Source organism: Dreissena polymorpha, chromosome 1 (assembly GCF_020536995.1).
Source record: "Dreissena polymorpha isolate Duluth1 chromosome 1, UMN_Dpol_1.0, whole genome shotgun sequence".
In the NCBI taxonomy this organism is placed as follows: Eukaryota; Metazoa; Mollusca; class Bivalvia; order Myida; family Dreissenidae; genus Dreissena; species Dreissena polymorpha.
The window spans coordinates 138,857,343-138,876,099 of record NC_068355.1 but is presented as its reverse complement, the minus strand read 5'-3'; the positions used below and the strand labels follow the sequence as shown (position 1 = coordinate 138,876,099).

General features: G+C 36.4%; 2 protein-coding genes and 1 non-coding gene across 3 annotated transcripts in view; 2 read left to right on the top strand and 1 right to left on the bottom strand.

Annotated features, from left to right (window-relative positions):
• The window catches only part of LOC127854910 (uncharacterized protein DDB_G0290685-like), a 34,102-nt gene extending 25,989 nt beyond the window's left edge, over positions 1–8,113 (top strand). Inside the window, exon 6 of the mRNA XM_052390044.1 lies at positions 8,006–8,113. Coding sequence (XP_052246004.1) covers positions 8,006–8,113 — 108 coding nt within the window. The remainder of the gene's footprint in view (positions 1–8,005) is intronic.
• Positions 8,114–10,120: 2,007 nt separating this feature from the next.
• Trnas-uga (transfer RNA serine (anticodon UGA)) lies at positions 10,121–10,202 on the bottom strand. The gene has a single exon. It is a non-coding gene; the product is annotated as a tRNA-Ser (tRNA).
• Positions 10,203–11,609: 1,407 nt separating this feature from the next.
• On the top strand, positions 11,610–14,834 carry LOC127854849 (uncharacterized protein DDB_G0290685-like). Its single transcript, XM_052389936.1, has 5 exons — positions 11,610–11,779; positions 11,928–12,145; positions 12,316–12,833; positions 12,929–13,258; positions 14,814–14,834. The coding sequence occupies exons 1-5, from the start codon at positions 11,610–11,612 to the stop codon at positions 14,832–14,834; spliced, it is 1,257 nt and encodes a 418-aa protein (XP_052245896.1).
• The last annotated feature ends 3,923 nt before the right edge of the window (positions 14,835–18,757 follow it).

Genomic DNA, 18,757 nt, shown 5'->3' with positions numbered 1-18,757 from the left:
CGAACGCCAAATAAAGGCCAAAAGCATAACACAATGCCCACAATAAGCAAATTGTAAGTAACAAGTCGAAAATGCAATTCGCAAAAAGCCATTTGCATTTTACAAAAAAAAAATAACTTCGAAATAATTCCATAATGTTTTATAAATAATAAATTATCAGATGCGAATTTTTAACAAACGATCAAATAAACCATATTGGCAGTAAAGAACTTTGAATCAAGCGTCATTTATTATGCAATAAAAAAAAAGCATTTCCCCCCAAAAATGATATTCGCAACAAGCGAAGCACTAACATACAAAAAGCAAGTCGTATAGCGCACCGGCTTTCTATTTATTAAAGCATGAGACACATTATTTCATGTATATTGTTAAGACCACACTGAAAAAGTTCTAACTAGCTGCAACCAGATAGCATGTATTATCAGAAATCAAACATTTTACGTTTTTAAAACAACCGTGACCAAATTTGAAAAGGGTACAATGACACAGCAATGTTTAAACTTGTAAGTTTGATTCATACATGCGGTTGTTATTCGGTCTACATGTACACTGTAGTTCACGCTCTCTACGTTTAAGTTTAAATACAGTCTTAAGACTGCTCCTCAACCAACATCATCAGCATGGATTCCGCCGTCTTAGAATGTTTCGGCCCTTTAATTCCATGAACATTCTGATAGCGGTGGGCCAACAGTGGTGATCAGTCACTGTGTGTTGGTTGATTGCCTCCAGCTCTTCTCCTCTCGCCTCAGCCACAGCCAGCTTGATGCCCGTTCGGCTGCTTGGCTCAGTCTCTGGATAGCCACTCGTCTCTCCCTGCCAGTTGTTCCTAATGCTGTCATCAGCCTGTGCACGGACTGGGAACAGAATCCTCTAACGCCAACTTCCACGGGAAATAGCCAAGTTCGCCAGCCTTGTTGCTTGCACAGATCCATCAGTTCTGTGTACTTGGCCTTCTTCCGCTGGTTACATAATCATAATTCGTATACCTGAACTGACTTTATGTAAGGCCACTCCAAATTAATCTGTTGGTCTGCGGATTTTTTTTAACAAAAATATGAAGAGGCGTTCGAAAAAAAAATTGTTTTTGAAAACAGGAAAATTCTCGTGCGAGCGAAGAGCGAAGAATTAAAAAAAATCACATTTCGATAGAAAAATATTGTATTAACAAGAGATACAGATTTAAACAGCTATAGTTTACATTCAAATCGATTCTTATACAAAGAAAAGAATCTATGTACAAACAAGCAATACTATATCTATGAGTTACATACTTTTCAAATAAAAAATGCACTAAAATTAGGTTTCAGCACTTAAACTTTAAAATGTAGAGCACAAGTCTAAAGCTAGTGTTTTCATATCTGGAATAGCATTACTTGTAAGTTTTAATTAAACATCTTCTTATGCAATTAGTAAAATAATGTTTATATTTTTATATTGAATAACTCTTCCATGAATATTCTGCACTGTCATATGAATTTGCAGCCGTTAAAGCTTTCCATATGATTTCATGTCGGAACGATGCTACAGCAAATTGATGTTAAACGATATGAGGTCGATGTATATTTATAAGAGTAAGTTGCATATGACCTTTGACCACGAAATATAACCAGATCATTGAAGTGAGGGACACATGTCTACCTACTGCTGCTTATATTTGTTTGAAGTTTTAAATAGTGAAAGCTGTGAAAACGTATACCAGGTTGCAAGCTGTGAAAAGGTATACCATGTTGCAATACCACTTGAAGAAGGACAATCATCAATATGATAATGACAGACAGTTGGACAAAGGCCATGCATATAATCCATTGTCGCTACCTTATTTTAATCAAAGCGCTGAAGGCACTGAAGATGTTCGTGGTCAGTTTTCGTCATTAAGCTTTGGGAACTCGCACGGTATACATGTTATTTTTTAAAATAATGTGTTAATATTTCATATTATGGAAATTATATATGAAATTGAATAATTGATATATGTATTGAACTAAATTTACATAGAATGTCACTGTATGATGACTGTTAGAAAGATTGTATTATGTGATGTATGTTTGACGTTTTGATGATGGTTATTATGTTAAGTATAATAATAAATGGACAGCCGGTATGCGAGTCCCTGCGGCTAGTACCAAAAAACAGAGTTTTTGTTTGTTTGCTATATAGGCAAAGGAGGGATGTAAGGGAATTCAAAATATACGATAATCTTCGTATCTTGTATATGGAGGAATAAAAGTATATAAACATTGCTGTTTATGCTTTACTTGTTACCCGAGCAGTTCACACGGTGTCAACAACGCTAACATAAACATAGGTATAGAGCACTAATGCGCTTTTAGGCGAAGCTGTTTCAGTTTTCATCTTAGCGACTTTTACATAACGCCAACAGACACGCATGAATATTTTCGAATATTTAATAAGCTGATTCGAGATACAACCTCTGATTTTTTGCTACATCACTGCGTATGTGCTCAATTCAAAGGATGTAGCACTGTTCAGTGCAAGGAATTCCGGACTACTCTCTGTATGCTCAAACGACACAAATTGTGGCCCTGTTACAATTACGCATTACAATCCATCTCGCAGAATTTCACTTTCGCCTCCAAGATGAGAAAACAATTATTAGCGAAATAGTATAGTGTCACGATAAGAGAAAATCGTTTAATTATCATACCAGAATGTTTGCCGTACTTGGTCAGCACGTCTGGAAATCATTCCTTAATGTGTGGATAGGCTGCCATTATTAACAAGTTTTCTATTTTGAATTTAATTTTGTATTAAAAAGCATTGTTCTTAAATGTGGCATTTTCAATTCGCAATGAGATTTGTAATGACCCTCGTCATGCGAAAATGGGTCTTATTCCATATGCGCCCATCATATAAATAGCCCACTCAGCTATCCCTCCTTCTGGTAAGGAGAAACATTACATATTGAGTGATTTTAAAGCGAACAGCATCGCCTATGGCCTGACTGCGCAAGAGCACATGTTGGGTTTAACAAACGCTTTCCGAAACGCATAAGACCCATTTTCGCATGACGGCGCTATTTACGTGTGATTTAAATGTGTCGAAAGAAAACTGCGTTTAAATTAAATATAAACATACGATATATTTCGATAGTGAAGAAAGATACTCATAACAAGGCATATGAGGACACATATGAAGTGCTCTCTCGTAGTATTTTTTTTTTATTTACTCACACTTATGTGTGGTTTGACAATCCTAACACACATTTCATACGGTGAATATGCAGCTTACAAGTGAAAAACACAACACAATAGTTTAACTTTTGTTTAATTGTATTTAATTATTTAGAAAAGTAAATTGCTAACTTTATTTCAAAGTCAGCGTTTACGCCGACTTCATTTTTAAAAGACATTTATTGTTATAAATATATTTAATATAATATATTTAGTTGTTTTCGGTTTTAGCGATTATACAGCATTTTCGAGGTTGCCTATAGTATGCCTGTAGTAATTGATGAACTCATATCCAACTGTCTATGTATTGAGAACTGTGAATATAAACAAGCTAAACCTTCTACTAACCGTCTACTATTGCGTTGCTAGCACCCGTAAATACAAAAGATCGCCGCTATCTGTTGAGAACCAAAGAACGTTTTCCAGGAATACCCGCTGTAGTAGCATGAACGAGGTTATGAAACAGGTCATTCGTATTATTATTATAAATTGTTTGTTATATTCGGGTTTAGCGATTATGAAACATTTTTTTGTTTTTGTCTATCGTATCGCTGAAGTTATTGTTATACTAATGTTCAACGTTTTATAAATTGAGAATATAAATAAGCGTCAACGTTTTCCCGAATCTCTCAATTTACGACCTGTACTACGTCATTGAGCTGTATGTGAGAGCGTAACCTATTGCGTTGTTATCGCCCGTAAACTTTCCTTTGTTTATCGACAGGCGCATCTATTAATAGCCTCATATCATGAATGTCAAAACACCCGCGAAAAAGAACCATGTGACCAAATAGGACGCTAAACGCAAATACCATGCGACTACGACTTTTATTATGTAAGAACGCTCCGCAATTCCTTTGAAGCCGGGGCCTTGTGATTGCTATTACGTAAAGAATTGACCTCTAACTGAAGTAAGCAAAGGAAACGCAGCACCTAATTGACCCATTCCTTCTATGTGCGAAGGCAGATACTAATGTATGGTTTGCCTATTATAACACACATTATAATGCGGTAAATATGCGACTAAAAAGTAAAAAAAACACTATAATTAAACTTTTGTTTTGAATTAAGTTATTTAGAAACCAAATTTCCAAACCTTATTTCAAAACAGCAAGACTACATTTTTTAGAGAATATTCTTGTTATTTAACAGTTTCAGCGATAATGTAACCTTATACTAGTGCGTTATTCTCACCCGGACTCCACTTTGTTTATCGCCAGCCTCAGATTTATGAATGAGATGAGCGAAAATACTACGTCACGCAGCAGAAAGAGGACTATTTTAATCGTTCATAAACAATCTCCTCCGCGACACGTACAATACGATCATTGTTTTTTTTAATTCTTTTCTATAAAACACCATTCGAAACTATTGCATTTAACACGATATTAATATAATGTTTCCATTTGTGAATAAACATAATTGGAGAACTCAAACCTCTTGCATAAATTATACAACTCTTTCTTCGCGCGTAGTAAGCGGGAATTGGGCTAATCATACCTAGGCCGTACCGACCTGAATTTTACACTAAGCACTTTAGACGGTCGCTTAAGCGACCATCTAAAAAGGGCATATCGATTACTAGAACGGAATTGTATTTTTCTGAAATAAATTTATACATTAAAAATTACTTTTTTGATGTTTCTGAAAAACACGGACCTAGCTGTAAAACATGTTCCGTCAACCATGTATTTTAATACTTATAAAACATTGTCCCTGTGACACTTTTAGAACCAGCCTTGGATAATTTTATGTTTATTTTTTGTTCACTAAAAATTGTGTTTTAGGAAAAATGTGTCTACATATAGAGAAATACCGTCTATTTGCCCATTTAATGAAGAAAATGCATAAACAATCTTACGTCATGTTTCCTGATGTTGTTTCAAATTGAACATGCTTCAACGGTATCTGCAGTTAGTTGCATATTCGAACGTGAACAAACACATTCAAATAAGTCACAGAACGTAGCAGATGTCTTTATATTTATAAGGGTTGGCTGCAGCAACCTTTTACCGCAATTTGTTAAAACGGTCACGACAGCGAAACATGTGCTGCTCAAGCAAGAAGCCATTTTTCTGGTCGTCTTGATCGAATTTTTTGAGCGTCTGCAGTTTTCGATTAAAAAGATTATGAAACACTATATATGGCATTCGTATTCAGCGTCAAAATCGTTTCTGCGAGATTGCTTTTTTGATTGTTTTTTTCACAAATTAAAAAACACATGCGCAATGGTTACAGAAGGACACAAAAATGAGTCAGAGCGGTAAAAAAAAAAATTTTCATTTTGAAAAAATAGGTGCGGCAAATCCGACGACCAACAAATCAATTTGGAGTGGCCTAAGCTCAACTCTTACGTGTTTACCAAATGTCGACCCAATAGGCAGACATTTTGACCAGTTATATATCTATCGACAACTTAGGAGTGTTAAATGCTCATATATTTATTTATCGATACTCTGAAAACCTTCGTGCCGCGTAAATAGTTGTGTCTATATTTTAAAATGACTTGGTATTCTATTTATCAAATTATATTCACATTTCTCTGTCTTCGTGTCGAAAGCTAACGAAAGAAAACGTTCGGACACCACACTAAACATTAAATGATGTCCTTCAAGTTGACTTCATAACTATACTATTCCCAATGTCGCTATGAACGTTACGGATATTTTCATTACATAATCTTGTCCGCTTTCCCAGCCGTTGGTACAGGAAACAGATTTCAACTGTCAAATACGGAATCCCTGCCCAGTACCTTGTATTTAATGGTGAAACTATTAAGAATAATTATATAATAAATGCTAAAACTATAAATAGGCTTATTTGAATAGTATATGGATGCAGTCTCCCATTTCGCAATGATATTAACAAGCTACTTCTATAGTTGCCCCTTTATTTTAATCGTGTAGAAAAAACAAAATGTAAATAATATAATGTGTCATTTGAGAAGAAACATACTCTGAATTGGCGTCATATCATATATGTTGAAGCATGGAAGTATGTCTATAAATATACATATGTGCGATGGATATGTCCTTAATATTTTTTCGCAATTATATAATTTCCATGATGTATGTATGTAAAGTTGTTTATTTTATTCAAAGTTCAAAAATGTATTTATTTATTAATTATTTTATTTTATTAATTGATATGTAACTTTATAACAAACACTTTGCGCGGTAACAAACGAAAAACACATATAATGTTCACACAATTTTTTATTTTATTGAATTATTAGCAAATATCATATGTCAATATTGATTTTCACACGAACAATATATATATTTTCATTTGAACCTCGCTCTGAAGAAAACGGGATTTAGTGCATGTGCGTAATGAATCGTCCCAGATTAGCCTTTGCAGTCCGCATAGGCTCATCAGGGACGACATACTGGATTTTCGCTAAGAGACATCCTTTAAACGAAAAATGTCATTAAAGCGGTGAGTGCCGTCCTTGATAAGCCTGAGTATTTACGCATATGTATTAAGCCCGGTTTTTCCAGAACGAGGCTAAAATGTATGTATTGTCTTATATGTTATATCATAGACTGTCCCTTTAATATAAATACAAATGTGCACCTGTAGCCGAAAGAATTTGGGTTTATTACGATGTGTATTACAACGAGTTGATTTGATGGTGGACATTGACGAATCGTTGCTCCGCGATTATCCCAGTTAATTCATGATTTCATGTGATTTGATTGAATCGCCGATTGTATTCGACCAAAAGCGACAAATGTCGGTTTCGAGAGAGCTTCAGCAAAGTAAACTACATTTAGGTATAGTAACCTGAGAAAACTGCTTTAGTACGTTTCATTACCTCACGTCAACATCACCACGCATAATTAGTTTGTTTCATGCGTGGACGTCAAGTTTGAAACGTGAGCTTGATTAATTTCACGCGTGCAGGTGAACATAATCACGCTGCCGGTCAACATTATCACGCGTGTTTTTATCACTTAAATTACAAGCTATCAATTAAATGAATAAACAGGCTGACTTTGATACTTTTCACATGGAATGCAAGCAAGGTGTTTTGTCTTTACCTGTATTTTAAAGTTTTCAAGGGCGTGGGAAATAGGGCGGCAGAGGCTAGTCGTCGATATATAAATAAATCGTAAAATCACAAAAAATCGCCGCCCCAAAACCAGTATTTGGCAATCACGCGCTTTCCGATGTTGCCAATTGTGATGTGTCAATATCCCTTGTTAGGTATCATAAACCAGGGGCCCGGGTAAATGACATTGCGTTAATTTATATATTGAGATTTTCCGTGATTGCACTGTCGGTGTTTTGATTAAGGAAAGGCTATTCTTTTAATTTTAATTGTTTGCTTTAATTCAAAGGTAACTGCCAATTAAAACAATTTTGAGTAAATATACGCGTGAAAAAACATTAATTTGATTCAAAATATTTTTTCTCTAAGTATTACAGTTATTATTTGATTAGAAATCATTGAAACAATATCATATATGTAATTATTTAATGTTCAAAATGAGTATTCCTAATCAGCCTCGAAATTTTGCATTCCTAAGCGTACATTCGGGAAAAAAGAGCCAGAACGTTGTTCATTTCAATCTAGTTGGTTTGATGTGTACACATGGCTCTACTACGATGAGGTATGTGTATTATTGTTAAATTTTAATTTGCGACCGTTCATACCATTTATGAACCTAACGTCGATCTAAATACAAACGAAATTTAGAAAAAAAAATCAACATACAAATAATACTCGTATTGTTGCCTAATAATGTTTTTTTTTAAATAATTATCATTACTATTTAGCACACAATTTATTACAATGTTATTCTTTTCAGGACCGGGACCTTGCGTTCTGCCATCTCTGCATGGCGGCCAAGAAGACGGGCAAGATCGGCAACATGAAGGTGGACGGCAGCTTCATCAGTGACGGCTTCTCCAACTGAAATTAGCACGAGTTTTTGGAAAGAAAAAAATAACTGTTGAGATTTCTGGGTCGTCGTCGTCGGCATTGGACAAATCATGACAAACTGAGAGTGAGACAAAAATCGAGCATTTATATCAACATGAAAGCTCCCCCAAAACGTACCATATTAATTGCAATTGGAGTTGTTGTTGTTTTTTTTAACCACGGGAGATGACAACCCTCTCAAACGAACCCCCTTATGTTCCCAGTACAGAAACTGGACCGCCGCCCTAATGTTTGGAGTTTGTCTACGCCCCTGGTTTAGAGTGAAATACACTTTAGCTGTTCGTTCTGATTATGTGCTTGTAAATATTTATTTATAATTAATTATAATTTTCATCGTTGTTTTTGCGTGTTTAAGTCACTTTTTACAAGAACAAGTTCTCTGAATTGCTTTTAGCATATTGCAAAATAATGTCTTTACAAAATGCTTCGCTGTTCTTGTGGATAATTCGCCATGCCCAAGTGCAATATCACACAATGGATTACGAAAATGTAGTTTCCCTGTAATTCGCCATAACCATTAGCATCATCACATAAATGCACGCGTCAGAGTTGTTTCCCTTTGATACAAGCAGCAGGTACTTACGCTCTTACGCGGCTTACAATTACACTTATTATTTTAACAAATTAGTACGGGATCCAACGGTATCCGGTGAGTGAATAATTAGTGTCGCAGTCCGAAGTCGACACACGACAATGAACGTTACGCCCTTTAACACGATAGGAATTTCGAAATCGCAAAACAACAGTCGACAATGACGAATGCCATTCAATTTTGAATGAATACGAACGTGATACATTTACTTTTGATCAAGCCTGTAAGTGTATCACACGAACACTATAGATGATTCAACGTTCGACTATAATTTAAAGAATCGACACTTTCCGCTTTTAGACTATTTTTTCGTACGACACATCCAATAAGCCTCAATTTCCAAAAACATACCTTATCAATTCTAAAAAGTGGCAACTCTTTGAAACCGTGGAGACTATGTTCTAGTCCTTAGCGTTTTAAAGCTTGACAGCGGATATATGATAATATGATTTCAAACACAACTAAATAGAAATCGAAACATTTAATAATTACATTGCTCGAAACAATTGCATATAACAACAACAAGACGTGAGTTAAGGTCGCTTATTTTCCGCCGTTACCTCAGTCACATCGGCACTTAGAGTAGACGCAGTGCCAGCCAAATCGACAATCTCCGGTACAGTCAGTAGTGTCGGCCTAAGTTTTTTCGACTGAAAAAAAGAGGAAAAGAATTTAGCATTGTTCTTTTATTTAATGGCGATTTTCTTTATACGTCCAGTGTTTAAAAGCAACATTAAGGTAGCGCACCCGTAATGGGTACCTTTCCAAATATAATCTTATGTATCATTTTCTTCATCAGCTTTCCATGCTTTTTTTTAAATATACTGATTTTTTTTTAATACCACCCTAACGCTCGGCTTTTGTCCACTTTATTTGCACCCCTGGGGTATATGAAAGTTCCATTATTCATCCTGATTTCCAAATATAGGCACGTTGTTGGTGTGTACAGATGCAGTAAAGGTGTTTAAGGTTTAAACAAGACGAAATAAGTTTTCTTTCACAGACATTTATTTTTTACCACTTGGAAGAGCGCCATGAAATGTAAGTGGTTTCAGCCAAGTAGAAATTGGGTTAGTTATAAACAAAGTGTCATAAAATTTAAAATAGTATCATTTAAGTAAAATTTTGAACTTAGTCTTTAAAGATACAAAACAAATACCAAGAAATAGGCAGATTTACGGTTTACTTTTTGAAATAAAAATGAAAATGCAACATGCATGATTCGTATTTTCAGCAGTAAATCACCCAATTTAGCCATCACATTGTTTTAATTTTAAAAATTGAAGAATGTGCATAAAAATTGCAACATATTTTACAATAAACATAGCTTATATGCTATATTCAATCAAATTACGTTACAAAAGAAATAAAACGCGAGTAAAAAGTATGCGTTGTCGGCAGGATTGGAACCTGCGCGGGAAGATCCCAAAAGATTTCAAGTCTATCACCTTAAGCACTCGGCCACGACAACTTCACATTAGTACCTGCTTAAATTAGATATCCATATGTAAACGGGTAAAAGGGCTCTTCGATCTTTGAAGAAATCGCGGGAAATCATTACGGATGCGCTACCTTAACGTAAACACGTTTTGTGACATCTTAGCACGTGTCATTCTAAGTGGCGAGTCTTTCTTTATATGAAATAGGAATAATTCCTTACGTGGTAAAATCGTAGTAAACAGACTGGTGGAGGAAATGGAGTGACGATCACTAACTGAAGAATGTTGTCTCACTGCATTGGCTCAGGGCGATGAAATACATTAATGGAAATAATTTGTCCGGATAGTTGTGATTGCTTAGTTGTAATAGCTTTAAGGGGCTTGCTCAAATGTTTCGTGTTTTGAAAAATATCATTAGTGCATTTTTTAAAGATACAGTATTTGGAATATTCTTAACCAAATAGGATACAGAAAGTTTAATAAAAACATTGGCGTCCGGAGGGACAAACACTTGAGACTTATTATATAAAATGAAAATATATTAATTCATCGGTCTTTTAAGCTTGTACATTTAATTTGTAATTTTTTTCCACCAAAGTACATGTACACTTAAAATTAGTATTTTTTTATTAGTAATTTTAAATATGTAACATTAGCAATAGCAATGATATTTAGAATTTAAATCATGTGGACGTTCAATCATGAATATAATCAAAGAAAGGCAATTGTAGCGTAACGAAAACATTGTCGGCTGTATGAAAGTAAAGTTTTCGTTATCCACAAAATGTAAAGGTCTATATTACAAAGATATATTAAAATGGCATTTTTCTTCTTTCTTTATTTACATGATAGTATAAATTTATATGCAAACGGTGATTGTTCGCTCATAGAACTAACCTAAAGAATAATCAAAGACTTTTTAACGAGCATCCACAACCAGTCGCCGACCAATCGAATAGTAACCAACTTAGGCCTACTAATCGCCAGCCAGTAGTAAATTGTTCTTGATGGTCGTTAATAGATCGCACACTTTCGTGCGCCCGTAAAAACCAGTCTTCGAGTATAATATCATTTTCATTTTCTTCACTTGGGTCACCAGAGTTTGGCATCGATCAACAAGAATATGACGGTTGTCGATACTTCGTTGGTAACAAATATGTAGCATAGGCTGAAAACGAGCAAAATAAATATAAAGAGAATACAGGTGTTGCCCTTGAGGCTAAGTATCGGGTGATAAGGATAAGAACACAAGCGATGAGGATAAGAACAATGGTGATTAGGATAACAACACCGCTGATGAGGGTAAGTACACCAGCGATGAGGATACGAACACCATTGATGAGGATAGGAACACCAGCGATGAGGATAGGAACACAAGTGATGAGGATAGGAACCAGTGATGAGGATAAGAAAACCAGTGATGAGAATAGGAACCAGTGATGAGGATAGTAACACCAGTGGTGAGGATAAGAACACCAGTGATGATGATAGGAACAAAAGTGATGAGGATAAGAAAACCAGTGATGAGGATAGGAACCAGTGATGAGGATAGGAACACCAGTGGTGAGGATAAGAACACCAGCGATGAGGATAGGAACACCAGTGATAAGTATTAGAAAATCCTGAAGAGGCTAAGAAAACCAGCGATGAGGGTAAGAACACCGGTGGTAAGGATAAGAACACTGGTAATGAGGATTCGAACACCAGTGATACGGATTAGAACACCCATGATAAGAATACATATGTAAAAAATCCAGTGATGAGGAAAGGAACACCAGTGATGAGGATAGGAACAGCAGCGATGAGGATAAGAACACCAGTGATGAGGATAAGAACACCAGTGATGAGGATAAGAACACCAGTGATGAGGATTGGAACACCAGTGATGATGATAAAAACACCACTGATGGGGATAGGAACACTAGTAAAGAGGATAGGAACAACGGTGATGAGGAAAAGAACACCAGTGATGAGGGTAAGTACACCAGCGATGAGTATAAGAACACCAGTGATGAGGATAAGAAAAAAAACGTAATTAGTATAGTAACACCCATGATGAATATAAGAACACCAGTGATGAGGATAAGAACAACGGTGATGAGGATAAGAACACCAGTGATGAGGGTAAGAACAGCGGTGATTAAGATAAGAACACCAGTGATGACGATAAGAACACCAGTGATGAGAGTAAGTACACCAGTGATGAGGATAAGAACACCAGTTATGAGGATGGGAACGCCAGTGATGAGGATAAGAACACCGGCGATGAGGATAAGAACACCAGTGATGAGGATAAGAACACCAGTGATGAGGATAAGAACACCAGTGATGAGGATAAGAACACCAGTGATGGGGATAAGAACACCAGTGATGAGGGTAAGTACGCCAGTGATGAGTATAAGAACACCGGTGATGAGGATAGGAACATCGGTGATGAGGATAAGAACACCAGTGATGAGGATAAGAACACCAGTGATGAATGTAAGAACACCAGTGATGAGTATAAGAACACCGGTGATGAGGATAGGAACATCGGTAATGAGGAGAAGAACACCAGTGATGAGGATAAGAACACCAGTGATGTAGATAGGAACACCAGTGATGAGGATAGGAACATGGGTGATGAGGATAAGAACACCAGTGATGAGGATAAGAACACCAGTGTTGAGGATAAGTGCGCCAGAGATGAGTATAAGAACACCGGTGATGAGGATAAGAACAACAGTGACGAGTATAAAACACCAATGATGAGGATAAGAACACCATTGATGATGGAAAGAACACCACTGATGAGGATAAGAACACCGGTTATGAGGATAAGAACACCAGAGATGAGTATAAGAACACCAGTGATGATGGTAAGAACACCGCTGATGAGGATAAGAACACCACTGATGAGGATAAGAACACCACTGATGATGGTAAGAATACCACTGATGAGGATAAGAACACCGGTTATGAGGATAAGAACACCAGAGATGAGTATAAGAACACCAGTGATGATTGTAAGAACACCACTGATGAGGATAAGAATACACTGATGAGGATAAGAACACCACTGATGAGGATAAGAACACCACTGATGATGGTAAGAATACCACTGATAAGGATATGTAATAATGCAAAAAGCATTTCTCAAAAAACAAGATCTTCGCAAATAAACATGTGCAATTTTTAAATAAGCAAGTCGCATGGCGCATCGTTTTTTTTATACATTTAATCATATTAATTTTTAGTTGTTCGCTTGCCAAGCGAACAGTTAAGGTTATTTCATTTCCGTTTTAAGAGCCGCACTGATCAAGTTCTATCTGGATCCGAAAAGTTAGCAGTTATAAAGAGTCATACAATATTTTACCTTTTAATAAACAACCCTTACCACACATGTAACAGATATAAGAAGAAGCACGTACGGTTGTTTTGCCGTGTACATGTACCCTGTTTTTTCACGTTCTCTGCGTTGTATGCTTACATTTCTTACCACGCAGCTCTTTTATAGCATATTTTCATAACAAAAAAAAGATAATCTAACCTGAACTGACTGTATGTCAGTTTAACTGATGCATGTGAGCCCAAATACTATCAATTGGTGTCATATATTGTAAGTTAAAGCATATAGAGTGTATGTTTTAGACGGACACGTGTGCGATGGATATGCTGATGTCTTGAGTGTTTGAATACTGTTCACAGCCTGTCCAGGGCCTGTCTGGAGTGTTCACAGACCGTTCACAGACTGTCCGTCAACACTCAAAACGTGTTAAAAGTCCGTACAGCCGATTGTCGCGTGCGTGCGTTTTGAGTATTGACGGACAGTCTGTGTACGGTCTGTGAAAACTCTAGACAGTCGGTGGACAGCCTGTGAACAGTATTCGAACACTCAATACCGCTTAAGTTCACTCTTTTCACACTCAGACAAGCCCTGAATACACGGAAAAAGCGTGCGCGACAGTCGGTTGTAGGGACTTTGAACACGTTTTGAATACACGCTTTCGATAACCGTCGCTTACCCTCACCCTAACTATATGTTACCCCCGTAAACCATCGGTATACCCTCGGTAACTCTAACAGACTAGGAACACACTAGGGACAGGCAAGGGACAGACCAGGGACAGAATAGGGACATGGACAGAACGGGGACAGAAAAGGGATAGAAATGGACAGAGAGGAACAGTAAGGGACAGGAAAGGGACAGGGCCAGAACGGGTACAAAAAGCGCCAGAGAGGGACAGTAAGGGACAGAGATAGAACGGAGACAGAAAAGAGACAGAAAGGGACAGAGAGGGACATTAAGGGACAGGCAAGTGACATAAAGCGACAGAAAGGGACAAGGAAAAAAAATTAATATTTTGCAGCCTTTATCCCTATGTAAGAGGGGACCTGCCAGCTAGTGAACTTCTTTGGCTTGAATCTGTGTAAGCTAGGGGGTAATAATTCAGACACAGTTGACCCCAATAATATGGGCATCATTGGAAAAATCTTAACAACCCGCGTCAGGATGTGAACGAATTGTGCGGCTCGAACCTTCCGTTCAAGAGTTATGGCACTTGGCGCAATGAGGTATGATTTTACTGTATTTATTTCCGCTTTTTGATGATTTTTTATTCTTCTTAGTGTTCATAGCTAGACATCTTATTTTTGGTTTGTAGATGCTGGTTGTGAATCTCTAAAAGTCCCTGGATATATGCACGGGAATAAGCGGAGTAATAATGAAGTTGTGGGCCTAGGGAGCTTCGATTTTTATTGTTCTTGAAGACAGCGGGATGTTTGTCTATGTCTGTTTATTTTATTTCGCAATTTAACTGACATTAATTAATATTGACGGAAATATATCTGAATTTCCAACAGACTCTTTAAAATTTAAAATCGGGCAAAAAAATAACGTGCTAAACGAGTTATAACGTGCTTGAGACACGATTTTGCGGTTACAAATCACTAAAAGTGATAATATACACCACTATTAGGCGCTATTTAGCAACAGAGTACCGTGTAACCATATATACCGTTGGAAAGGTCTTTAAAATAAGGCAGGATTAAAAAAATAATAAAGAAATAACATTTTATTTTCCGTAGGAAGCTGATAAACCTGTTTTGGCTTTTTTTCACCTCATTTTATACAATAACAATTATTTAAATTAGTAAATTTGATAATTAATGCCCGAATCTGGTATATATGGATAGATATTCCTTCACCGGACCTGACGAAACCAGATTTAATTTTGAACATTTGGGGCCGGCAAAAGGCGTGTCAAACAGGGGTACCCTGAAAAACAATGACATTTGTTTGTGTTGTGTGCTCTTTTTAAGGTTAAAGGGACCAAAGTCGGCCATTTCTTGACTTATATTCTTGAAACTTGGCACAATTATTTATATTTGTATGCCGGGCCGGACAAAATAAAAACTTTGACCTTTATATTTCCCCAAGGGTAGGATAAGGGGGGTCAAAGTGACCTACCCTCGGGCGCTGTGATCATTTTTTACCATCAAACAATGTACTTTTATATATTGCTCATGTCTAGACCTAGAATATTTGGTATATTTAAGAAGGTGTTGGCCCCCGGTTGAGCCCGGAGGTCGGCCCGGCCGTAAGGGAGGGTAATTAAGCGCCCCACGTGCGTTCTTAATGTGGTTTTGGGGCCTTAAAGGCCATTTTGAGAACACATTGTGAGTTTTTCTCGAAATATAAGTAGATGTTGGTAAAAGGAAAAAATGAAGAACAAATCGAAAAAATATTCAAGAAAAGTTGATTTTGTTTATAGGGGTCCGAAAAACTGATTTTTTTATAAAATTGCATTGTTTGTTAGCCCGTTTCTTATTGAGATATTTTGTTAAGCTTGACATAGGTGTCACAATTCTATATTTTGCCGGTAGTACAAAGTATAACGGGCACACTGATGTGCGCATTGGGGGTATACCTGTGCCCCGGGGTCGAAATAGGGTGTGTCAAAATGGGTAACCCTCGTCAACATACATCGTCACGCATCATTTCTTATCATCCGGCAGCACAATTCATCATGTACATGGGTAACGTCAATCATAATCATTCACATAGAGAATACTAGGTTAGCGTTGAATAGAGAGAAGTTTATGTTGCGAGGCTTAGAACACCGGGAGTGCAAGCCTTGGCCTTGGAAAAGGCTCTCGCTCGGACATATTGCTAGCCATCTGAAGGTAAATAAAACATTTCATGAAATCTATACACAGGCTTATTATTAAATAATCTGATAACATAACCTCTAAGCAAAATGTCACACAATGTCTATGTTTAAGATATTATAATTAATTAGACAAAACACAATCTTTAAGAATTTCCTGTATTATGTTTATTACAAAATATTCACATTACAAAACAAACGTATGTCATTGTTACATTCAATTTTCTTTTAAGCACTTATAATAAGTTATGCAGAATAGAAGCACGATATATATATATATATATATATATATATATATATATATATATATATATATATATATATATATATATATATATATATATATATATATATATATATATATATATATATATATATATATATATATATATATGCACTTTACCATTACTTCATTAGTATATCTACTAGCGGAATAATATTAAATTATCTGTACAACAAATCTCTATATACAAACGTTTATTTTCTAACCAGGCAACACCCTATAACACCAGACTTCCTACATAGTCTTATTAACCAGGGTCAAATATTTGCCTAGGTTTAATTTAACGTTCCCTTCGTGACCAGGGTAGGTAGGGTTCGACTTGGACATTTTTCTTTGTTTTTGGAGCTAATTTCTGATTACAGATCTTTGATGGCTTAGGTCCTTCATAGGGTTTCAACTGATTAACATGCAGGGCTAATATTGATATGCCCTGCATATAGGAACATCAAATGTACCTAACATTTGTTTATACATATTATGAATATAACTTAACTTACCCATTGCTGTACAACTCATGTGTTGAATATTTGAGCAGCCATAATTTAATTTGCATGTGAACTGGTTCATTTCACAGAGCACCATACAAACAAAAGACATAGCTGTTTAAAATCATTTCATCCGTTTAATGCAAAGTCCACTGTTGTTGTTGTTGTTACTGCATTTGATCTTCGATTTTATGTTATTATATCTAAGTGTGTTCACACGTATTACACTAACATAATGTTAAGTGATCATACCTTGTTATCTTCGTCGTATATCTATTTTAACATGCATAAATGAGTACATTTTCGTAGGTTATTGTCAGACCATTCTCATTTCTGATCTGGTCGCAGCCATTTGTCGCGTTGCATTATGGTCAGGTTTGAACTATTGTCTGCAGTGAACTAAGCATGAAACAGGTTATTTTTAGATATGATGTAATCTCTGTTAAATACTTGTTTAAAGTGGTGTATCCATCTTTCTAAGGGCCCATAGATTGTTTTACATAAATTTTTGTTCAAAATCCAATATGGCGGTGTCTTTTGGCGTGATGTCATTTCAATGCATTTCGAGCGTTCATGACCACTTTTTGTGGTCAATCGACGTCATTGACCCACTTTTGGGGCAATGACCATTTATTTTGGGTACATGACCAGTAATTTTGGGGAAGGCGACCAAGAATTCTTGGTCGGGCCATAAAAACTGGGCATTGACCAACCTTTTGGGTCGCTCGAGTATTTAAGGTTTCAGGAACTTTATTAAGTAATTCAGTCAGGCCATAACACCAAGGGCATAACATCTTTTATTAAATATTCAGAGACTTGTAAGACAAACTTAATATAAACTGAATTCATATTAATTGCTACTGTAACTAAATAATAGACTTTAACCCAACAAAGATATCTTATATTAATATATTAAAGATTGTTTATTTATTTAAAACGTATACTCTTGTGGTGAATGAGTGTTGGACACTTGCGTGAGAGAATTGTTTAAAATATTTGACTTATTTCTGAGAAATCATCGTATTGTGTGGTGTATTTGAACCGTTAAGAAATTTACACTGTTAATGTTTACGTTGTGTTAATGAAAATATAACTTCTATGATTTCCGACATTAAAGAATAAAAGATTAATGAAGTTTTAAAATGACTTGTTTTCCTCGTTTTAGTAAATAAGCGTAAAAACCACATTATTATTATTGAACTATTATTGAACTATTCCTGACAAGAATACGGAACAGTTGGCTCGCAACATTTTATGGTGTCAGAAGTGGGATCCTTTCAATCAACAATCAAGGGATCCAGTGATTGGACTCACGTCTGCGCGTATTATTATTAAATAACAAGTTAACATTTTTAAGCAGTATATCTTTAATAAAAACCCAACAAGATACTTTCCACGAATATTGTGACGATTAAATAAGTTAACATGAGTGATCTAAATGACAGTGACACGGAAGTAACTATCGGAGCGGGGCTCGATAGGGGAACACGATTTCCACACGCAACGTGCGCTCAAAGGGACGAGGCGCGCACGGAAGTCTCGCCGGACGCATCGAGCGTACAAGGTGACGCGGCGCGAATCGAAGTCGACACGGACGGAAATAGCGACAACGAAGGCGGCGGTGGCATGGCCGCCACCAATGGGTTCATGCGCGAGGTAGCCGGAGCGCT

What these genes read in the sequence shown, in the direction of transcription:
- LOC127854849 (XM_052389936.1), top strand. Translation starts at nt 11,610, where the DNA reads ATGAGGATAGTAACACCAGTGGTGAGGATAAGAACACCAGTGATGATG. An exon ending in GATAGGAACACCAGTGATAA is followed by an intron (nt 11,780 to 11,927) that starts GTATTAGAAAAT and finishes TAAAAAATCCAG; the next exon opens with TGATGAGGAAAGGAACACCA. An exon ending in TAAGAACACCACTGATGATG is followed by an intron (nt 13,259 to 14,813) that starts GTAAGAATACCA and finishes TTTGGTTTGTAG; the next exon opens with ATGCTGGTTGTGAATCTCTA.